The 9,579-nt window shown below is 48.3% G+C and overlaps 1 protein-coding gene across 1 annotated transcript; it reads right to left on the bottom strand.

The window, feature by feature from the left end:
• Positions 1-260: 260 nt before the first annotated feature.
• Positions 261-2,677, bottom strand: LOC122384858 (cement protein 20-like). Its single transcript, XM_043372642.1, has 2 exons — positions 2,512-2,677; positions 261-788 (listed from the first exon to the last, which is right to left on the bottom strand). Exons 1-2 carry the CDS (start codon positions 2,609-2,611, stop codon positions 478-480), a joined length of 411 nt encoding a protein of 136 aa, XP_043228577.1. The 5' UTR covers positions 2,612-2,677; the 3' UTR covers positions 261-477.
• Between the last annotated feature and the right edge of the window lie 6,902 nt (positions 2,678-9,579).

The following is a 9,579-nucleotide window of genomic DNA, read 5'->3' as shown; positions in this document are numbered from 1 at the left end:
TGCGCTTCTTTGCCACATCCATTTTTCTTGATTTTTTTTTGGGGGGGGGGGGGCAAAAGATATGTTGGCCCTCTTTCAGGCTTTTGGGACGAGGGGCATGGCTGGATTGTCCCCCCCCCCGGCCCCCCGGATCCCCCAGTGTTTGTGTGGCACTGTACATACGTGATCACGGGCACTGATGTGCGCAGCACCTGCTAGTCAGTATCATACCTTTGTCCATTCTAGATGATGCAAATCATTTGGGCTTGTTAAAACACACGTACCATTTATGCCGTTGTATTTGATCCACAGCCCCATTATAAGACAAACAGGCTCATGTGCAGCTGTAACTACAGAATAACACATAACACGGCGGAAAAGTGAGCTACGTGATTTATTTTAGCTTTATTCACGCGACACGCAGCTAGATTCACACGGCGTCCAAAGTCGGACGGTGGCAGGGCCGGCCTGTTGGGAGCGTCTCACCAGACACCCGTCTCAATGCTGGTGCTTGCAGTAACAGTCGCAGTGGCGGTGCCAGCACGGATGCTTGCGGTTGCAGCGGAGGTGGTTGCAGTTGCAGCCGTAGATCCGCTTGTGCTGCTTGTGCCCCTTCTTCACTGTGTATTTGTGCCAGCACGGGTGTTTCGGGTTGCACGGCTTCACATGGTTGCAATCACAGTCGGAGTGCGAGCCCGGTAATTTGCGATAGCATGGGTGGCTCGGTTTGCACTGGTCATGCAGATGATTGCACTCGCAGTCGTAGTGACAGTAGTAGCAGCGGTGGCTCGGCGTGCAGTGGCGCGACCCTGAAACGAAATCAGAGTTGAACTGTGTGGATTTAGTTTCAGAGAGAGAGAGAGAGAGAGAGAGAGAGAGAGAGAGAGAGAGAGAGAGAGAGAGAGAGAGAGAGAGAGAGAGAGAGAGAGAGAGAGAGAGAGAGAGAGAGAGAGAGAGAGAGAGAGAGAGAGAGAGAGAGAGAGAGAGAGAGAGAGAGAGAGAGAGAGAATGAGAGAGAGAGAGAGAGAGAGAGAGAGAGAGAGAGAGAGAGAGAGAGAGAGAGAGAGAGAGAGAGAGAGAGAGAGAGAGAGAGAGAGAGAGAGAGAGAGAGAGAGAGAGAGAGAGAGACAATTCTTCTTCCTGCTTATCTACAAGTATGTAGTCACTCCAGCTTCGCATATGAGTTCTATACCGTCCATCCTTACTGCGCTGATGCAACGGTCATTGATTCCTAAGAGTCCGGCTGGAGTCGCATGGTTATTGGTTAGGAGCTATGATTTACCTTTTTCATAGAAAAATGGAAACAATGTCTTGTGCCTTCCAAAGCCGGGTGTTCAAGCTCAGATAACAGCGGGGAGATACTGATTCAAGTGAAATGCTGTCAACGCATATAACTATACAGTTTGTCGTGTTGGGATTAAAAACGACATAAAATTCAATTTTGTAGAGAAACGTTAAAATCTGACATGTGCCTGGAACCGAGAAAATTGATCTGGGTTCTGTACGGATTCTGATCTCGGAATTGACAGGATCATAGATCCCGATCTTTAATTTATCGAGGGATCCGTAAGGACTGGACCTGAAATTTTTAGGTCATATGTAAAAAGGTTGCCGCATAGGCTGTGCCAAATTTGGCGACGCTGCGCGCCGCCGTTTTTACGCTATCTTTGAAAAATCGTAGGAGGGTCGCATCGCCCCCCCCCCCCTGCTAGGGCGAGGGTTAAATACATGTTTCACAATAAATGTTATTTTTGAATAGGTTATAGGAAGATCTTACTTGTTCGTAAGCGCGTAAATTTTACATTGATTTTGCTGCAAATCTATTCCGGTTTTTAGTCCTTACAATTTTTTTTTTAACAAACCGTCAACGATTCCGTCTGTATGTACGTGCAATGCCAGCACCGTCAAAACGGGTCAATTCGCCGTTTTCAGATGATGAGGCGGTATGGGTGGTCATGCAGTACGGCGCTTTGTGGAGTCTGACCGCGGTGCGACGAAGTTTCGGTACCCATTTTAAAAGGAGGAAGGATATTCCGTCAAAAATGGCTTTCAAACGGGTGGTAAAAAGGTTAGGCACGAGACCAGCCTCGCCTCCTGGCCGGACGGCGATCCCAGAAAATCTGGTTGGAAAAGTCAGACGGATGGGTGGCACAGTGGAGGACCCGCGAAGGGTGCTGAAGTTAAAGCTATGCATGTTCATAAGTCCTACTGTTCTGCTGTCTCATGTGGTAATGCTAATGACCCCTATGCAATACATCTGTCACTGAAACTTCGTCGTCTGAAAAGCAACATTCATTGTGAAGGACCCTGAAGCTTAACAGCGAATTGACCCGTTTTGATTGTGTGGACATTGAACGTACATAAAGAATGAGCATTTGATGATTTTTCATAGTTTTGTAAGGATTAAAAACCGGAAAGAATTTGCAACAAAATGAATATAGAATTTATGGGCATCCGAATAGTTGAGATCTTTGTAAAGCTTATCAAAAGTAACATTTATTGTGAAACACCCTGTACGACTGTTCAACTTACTGTGGCCGTGATCATGTCCGTGATCCTCATGAGCATCGACCGACACGTAAAGTACTGCCAAAACTGTGGCCAGGCACAGAGCAAGGACAGAGCTCTTCATGATTACAACGTTATGCTGGTCGCTGTGGGACGCATTAATGGAGACTTGTGGTGCACAGGTCTGTTTTTATATGATTTGTGAATGACCTTTTCATGTTGACCAGTGGATGGGACGTCAGCAGAAAGTGTTCACAGAAGGTCAGTGGATGACTGTTTACCTCGGAACTGACCGACGGCGCAGTAGTATGACGAGCCTGGGGGCCGGGCCATCGGCTGCCCCGTATCCGGGAATTGCTAAAAATTAACGCTACATGCTCGTACTAGTCACCCGTTACCGTAAACCTCGCGTCCGTTGATAGCTTTTTGGTTGGTTGTGGCCTCACACCCCAACCATTCAGTCAGCGGAGGGTTTCTGTCTTCGTTCTTATCCTGCCATTAGTCCGGTTCAGTCGGATGTCTGCCTTTTAGTAAGGTGTTGATTTCCAGCTTTGGTTTAGAGGCTTTCCGCACCTTACTTGGAATCAGAATTATCATTAGCCGCGTTTACATAGGGCTAGTTGCCAGATAGTGGAATTACGATACCGAGACATTGGTTACGTTTCCATGGCACAATCTAAGCCGATTTTGAAAAATGCCATCATAGCATTTAGGCGTAATTTAAACCGTTAGGACTATGGTCCATTTTACATGACAAATGCGATTATGTGGGTCAGACAGCCTTTGGAGCCAGCTTAGGTCACATTTCGGTCAAGGTCAGGTCAAGGTCAGGTCAAATTAGGTCAAATTTCAAAGTTGATATTTTTGCATAAAACGGGTATCCATTCGATACAGCTCGTCACGGGGAGTCCAATGGTGGTCTTTATTTTGCTCTACGTGGTCTAGAATTGCCAACAATTGAGTTTGAAAATTTGACGTCATCATTTTTGCACAGTTTTTTTTTTCGCTATAACTTGGCCAAAAAACGAGATATCGATCTGAAATTTGGTATGTCGATAGAAGACGGTAGGTTCTAGCACATATATTCCGGTTTTTTCGAAACTCAAAAAAACTTTTTTGATTTTTTGGCTAGTATATCCAAAGAATTGCATTTTTTATTTTTGGGGGTCAAAACTCAAAAATTTCAAAAATCCGAGATAGCAGTTTTGTAGCCCTGTCAATTTTACACCTTTTATGTCTAGATCATTTTTCTGTATCTTTGAAGCTGTAGGCCTGACAGCTCTTTTCGCGAAGGTCTTTTTTCGGTCGAAAATGGCAGAACATGACGTCATTCTGACGTCATTTGTGGCCAACCTATCATAGTCTCTGGAAAAAATTTTTTGGTCATAATGTGTAAAATTGATGTCCGGAGAGTTCCTGAAAGTTTGGTGGCGATATCTCCAGCCGTTTAGGAGATATCGAGGGAAATGGACAGGGGGGGGAGGGCCGTTTCGGCCCCCCTACGGGGCGCGGGTTTTAACCCGCGACCGCCTGGGGGGTCGGATCCGACCCACCCTCCGTTTTTCTTGAATAACTCAAGAACCGCTTACGTTATCAACTTGAAACTTGGCATACCTTCTCCCCCATCAATTTGACGTCTTCTGTGTAATTTTTAAGAAAAAATTTTAAAAATTTTTGAGATATAGCGATTTTAGTGATGTAACTACATGGTGTTTTTAGTCAAAAAGTGGTAAATGTTTAAAAAATCGCCAAAAATCAGGGTTTAAAGCAAATTGCAAATTAAGGACATGAAAAGACGGAGCTTAACGAGTTCTTTAAAATGGCTATCTCGGATTTTCCATAAAATGCGTTTTTCACCTCTAAAAATTCAAAAAACTATATTTTTTGGAAAACAGCTAATAAAATCCAAAATTTTTAGAATTTCCAAAAAAACGGAATATATGTTATAGAGCTCTATTAGAACATTAGATGTCCCAAATTTCAACTTTCTATCTTGATTTTTGACCCCCAAATTGTAAAAAATAGCTCCAACATGCATAGGGCATGGTGACGTCATAAGCATTTTCGTGAATTAGAGGCACTTCTGAACATCGCATGTGAAAACAAATGGCACCACTAGATTCCTGGGACAAAGCTCGTCTAGATAAGTGCATTTTTATGTCAAAAATAAAAAGTTGAAAAATTGACCTTTTTCTCAGCCCTCGTTCAGTTATGTATGGTATAAACGATTTTTTATGCTTTCAATGCACACTTATCACCAGCATAGTGACTTGGGGTCACATATAACCATTACGCACGCCCATGTAGCAGAAAGTGAAAACCGTGACCTTTCGTGACCTGACCTGACCTTGACCCGTGCTTAGTATGACCCCCATACGCACATGGTACCTTCACTAGGTCTTTGAGGTCATTATTGGTGAGTTTCGAGCAGCAGCTATCGATTCCGCTGTCCGTAAGCCTAATCATGCAAAACCCCAGAATTTGACCTTTGACCTGACCTTGACCCGAAAGTTGACCTCAATCTTAAAATCTTAAGGGTGCTTTGGGAAGGTCTCGTAGAGACCTTTCGAACGCCGCCTCGCGGGGCTCGATGCGACCATTGGTTCTCGAGATAACAGGGGGGGGGGTCGGATCCGACCCCCCAGGCTGTCGTGGGTATGGAAATAGCCCAGGCGGTGCCGGTTTAACGGGGCAGTCGTTAGGGTTACGGCGTGGGCATGTTCGAAATTACGTAACAATCTGGACTAAACCGGATCACAGCACAATAAGTGAATCACACGTTCACCCCCTCGCGACCAGCCGACCGTCACGTCAGTCACCACCGTGCCCGCATCTGCAGTGTCTGTCACGACCGTGACATTTGTCCCGTCCCTGGCAGACGCCTGTCAGCCGCGGCCGGCCGTGACAGGCAGCTGTCAGGTGGCTGTCGGGGGGACTGTCAGACGGGGTGCCTCTCTCTGTGACGTAACGAGGGTGCGGTGTGACGGTGGGGGGGAGGGGGCGTGGTGTGACGGTGGAAGGGGGGAGGGTGACGGCAGGGGGCGCGGTGTCGATGACAGTTCCCCTATAGGACAGACAGCTGACCGACCGAATCACTCATCATCATGAGTAAGCCCGACGACAAAGGATTTATCACAGCATGATTCAGCCCACTGCAGCTCTGTCAAACGAGTGGTGACATAATTTCATTTTTAAGGTTATGGTAATCTGTATCGTTACATATTGAGCCGATAATAATTGATTTAATAGTTAGTGCTGGACGTTTAGGGTATTTTGAGACATTATGATGGTAGAAAATGACCTTATGCTCATGATACAATGAAATGATAATAAAATAGGTCCAAAAAGTATTATTAAGTAAAAAGTATTAGCCTGAAAGTGAAGACGACGCAAGTCGAAATGTATCATAATACTTTTCGGACTTATTTTAATATCATTTCATTGTATCATGAGCATAAGGTCATTTTCTGCCATCATAATATTCATAATTATGCTCAAACTAGCCATAGCTCACCTCCAACGAATCGAACAAGATATTGTGAGACATATGATAAAGGCAGTGCTTTTACGCACGCATACCACCTATGCACAAAATGACAAAGGAATATGATATCTGCACCGTGCTCCTGCAGCCAAAAACGTAGATATTTCAAAATAATAAAGTGATTCTTTGAACTAGCAATATGCTTTCGCTCTAAGATGCTGCCTAGGATTTATGCACCCGTCTTGTATTCTCCTCCACCCTTCTTGTATCCTCATCCACCCGTCGTCAGTTCCCCTCACTCTCCCTTTCCTTGTTCCCCTCTCCAGCTGTCAGAGCAACAGGCCACCACCAGCCGGCGCCTCGCCGCGGCACCAGCCGCTCCGTCCCCTCCCGGCCCGCCGGGTTGTTTTTCACTAAATTATTAAATCCACGATACAGATGCGGCTATTATGGGCCGTTTCAGTGTGGAATATTAAGCGCACCAACCAATCGTGACGGTCAAAACAAACCGAGACTGCACGTTCGCTGGTATGAGGGTGAATTAAACAGAAAAGTGAGCCACTGTGTCGATGACTGGCTCGCCGTCGCGTCGGCCGCGGGCGACGTGGTGCGAGTCGCGGGGCAGGATAGCGCAGCGAGGGGTGAGGAGCCGCGCTGGGGCGGAAGGACCCTAATGGAGTGGAGCTGTCTTCCCGGAGAACTTCGCCGCCTCTCTCGCAGCGGAAAGGGATACCCGACGCTTCCTGAGAATTGTGTGTGAGTAAAATAGGCGTCACGAATCTAGCCTGTGCAATCTGGAAACAGACGACCGCCCTGGTGCATTATCCGATTATATGAGCCAGAGAGCTATGAAAATAAAACGGCGTTGATACGCTGGTTACATCAAATGGCTTTCACTTGAGCAGAGACATTCCAACAACGGCGAGCTGCTTGTTCCAAAAACTGAACGTTGGGACGGTATCAACGCCATCCCAAAGTACTTACAAAGAAGCATTAGCGTGACTTGAGCCTGATTTAATCGAAGTACTTTGTTATCGAATTCACCATCTATAGCCTAAACCCACTCAAGACTATACCAAACACGTTAATGCCCAGGAGTTTGACACACTTTCTCAGTTACTCGTTGAGACCCATTATCCCTGCAAGCGGCGCTTCAGAACTTGATCTTCCCTCCAGCAGCTGTCATCTGAGACAATCCACGCTCAACGCTAACATCGCGAGCAATTTAACTTGGCCAAAAGTCCGGCAAACCCATTCGCCGGAGATATTCGCGCAATCCTTTCTGAGTGCGGAGTGGTGCTGAGTCGACTGCGGCGCCGCCGCGCCGGCCCGCCGCTGGCTCGGCGCGGGCTCGGCGACCATTAGAGGGGTCATATCCCACTGAGCGCCGCGCCGGCAGCCACGGTTACGGGCCCGTTGACGTGAGACGCCGACCGTTGAGTACATGACTGGCGCTGTTGATGAAGGAAAACGACGCTGTCACTGAGCGCATCAAGCTGCTGGTCATGGTGGCTACATGAAGTGGATATCAGACGAGATTTTGACCGCTGTGCTCGCGGGCTTAACGCCGACGTTTAGGGCATGTGGTTATAAGTTTTGACAGTCGTCAGTGAACGCGAAACGATGGAACATTTTTTATCATTCCTCTTCATTGCCCTCTGCATTGCCAAGCATGCGTTCATTCTGCTTTAATATCATCACGGAACAACGTAATGATGGGCATGCTACATGTAACTGCATGCCGTTTTCGTGAATAGCTTCTCGCATTTTCAACATAACTCCTATTCTATAGTCCCTTGTCCCTTGTGAATTGTGACCATTAAACCTGTGATGTCTGATGTCTGAATCGCAGTCAGCTGCCGAGGACACTCTGTGATTCAGTGCGTTGTAGCGTCACCTGTCATCCATTAACCGTTTCACCCATCAACTGTCTCCCACCCGTCCCCTGCTCACCGTTATATGCACGCGCTCTTCCCGCTCCCCATCCGTCCCTCCCGGCAGTCACCCGACAGGAAGCCGCGGCCCCCCCCCCCCCCCGAGGCTGCCCGTCATGGCCCCGTGGGACCCGGCGGCACTCTGGCCTAATGTGTGTCGGTGGCAGGCTCAATCTGAGCGGCGCAGGCAAACAGCCGCCGGTGATATGTCGTCGAGCCCTGCTGTCACTGTCACCCCCCGGGGGTCGGTGGAGAGGACCGGCCCCGTCTGCCGGCGGTAAAACACAGCCGCCGAGGGCCGCTCTGGCCCCGACTCAAGTGGCGATATTCAACGCTGGAGAGACGTGGCGGCGAAGAAACGGCCCGGCTAAGCCCTCCCAGGGCAGTCGGCCGTAAACACGTCTGTTTACAGGGCTGTCCTTGTGAAGACAGAGTGTCGACCGGGATGTCGCAAGTGTTGTTGAGCCGACTCGGGCCAAAATTGAGGAACGTGATTTAGGGCTATTGTTCTAATTGCAGTAGAAGAGAGGGAGCACTGATTTTGACGTTAAATAGTGTGATACAGAAAATTTGTCATTTTTAATTTTGGATATATTTGTTGGCAAAGAAAACATTTTCCTTCACCTACCATTCGATTCTAAAAACAAATACGAATGATGCTATATTTTTCCATCCTGGTTTGCCCCTGGGGATTAACAGTGCGGTGTTTCAATCCACCTCCTTTAACCTGTGTTTACCTGAGTGCCAGCAAATACCCACCGGGCCGCATACGCCCATTTATGGCATAATAAACCAAGCCTTCCATATTTGACGAGCGACCGCTTTGAGCCGCGTTCTGACCGGCGATCGGCCGTCTAGAGCGGGCCAACAAACAGGCTGAGCGAGTCTCGGCCCCATCAGGATCGCAAACAGGCGCTCTCTTTGAACGGGCGCAAAGCGGAGCGGAGAGCAAACTCGACCCGAGGCGCGCCGTCCGCCGGGAGCTGCAGGCCGGTGCCGCCGGTGCCGCGCCCACAGCCGAGCGGCAATCAGCGGTACGACACGGAACGGCTGCAAGGCAACCGGCAAAAGTTTGCCGTCCACAGGGGAGAGAAGTTTCAGATCGCGAAAATATGTTTAAATTGCTTTGTGAAGCTGGAATTGAGCTACTGGCTTTTGCAAATAGCTGGAAGTTTTTCTGCATTAACATCACAACTGATGTTTGCAGGAGGCTGACGGCAGCGTATGAGTATCTCCATCCAACTAATTCAGTTTAATTGGAAGTTTTTAACTGCATCTTTAAGAAAAATGACTTCATCTTTTTCTGACAGCTATCTAGCGGGAGAGGAAGTGAGGGAAAACGTTAGAAGAGTGGGTAGGAATTGGTGTTCATTGACAGCAGTAAGAAGAATCTGTTATGCTGTGCAGTGTGCACAATTTAACATACAGACGCGGCGGCTTGCAGCTCAGTGACGACTGCATCACCCACCGACCACCACTGCACTGTGTGTCGTAAACCCTCCGAAAAGGAGCACAACCTGACGCCATGCCCTGCGGCCCTGATCGCGTGTCGAGCGGCGGTGACGGCTGCAGCAGCGTTCCCGGCCCTGAAATGAATTCGAACGGTGTCCCGAGCCGGCATTGGCGATTGATTGACCCGCTCCGCGGAACGGTCCCACGCAGGGCTTCGAGAGG

The sequence above is a fragment of the Amphibalanus amphitrite genome, unplaced genomic scaffold (genome assembly GCF_019059575.1).
Source record: "Amphibalanus amphitrite isolate SeventyFive unplaced genomic scaffold, NRLGWU_Aamphi_draft 000200F_arrow, whole genome shotgun sequence".
NCBI classification, from domain to species: Eukaryota; Metazoa; Arthropoda; class Thecostraca; order Balanomorpha; family Balanidae; genus Amphibalanus; species Amphibalanus amphitrite.
Note: the sequence above shows the minus strand (reverse complement) of the source record. Positions and strands in the feature narration are given on the sequence as shown.

What these genes read in the sequence shown, in the direction of transcription:
- LOC122384858 (XM_043372642.1), bottom strand. Translation starts at nt 2,611, where the DNA reads ATGAAGAGCTCTGTCCTTGCTCTGTGCCTGGCCACAGTTTTGGCAGTA. An exon ending in CGGACATGATCACGGCCACA is followed by an intron (nt 789 to 2,511) that starts GTAAGTTGAACA and finishes ATTTCGTTTCAG; the next exon opens with GGTCGCGCCACTGCACGCCG.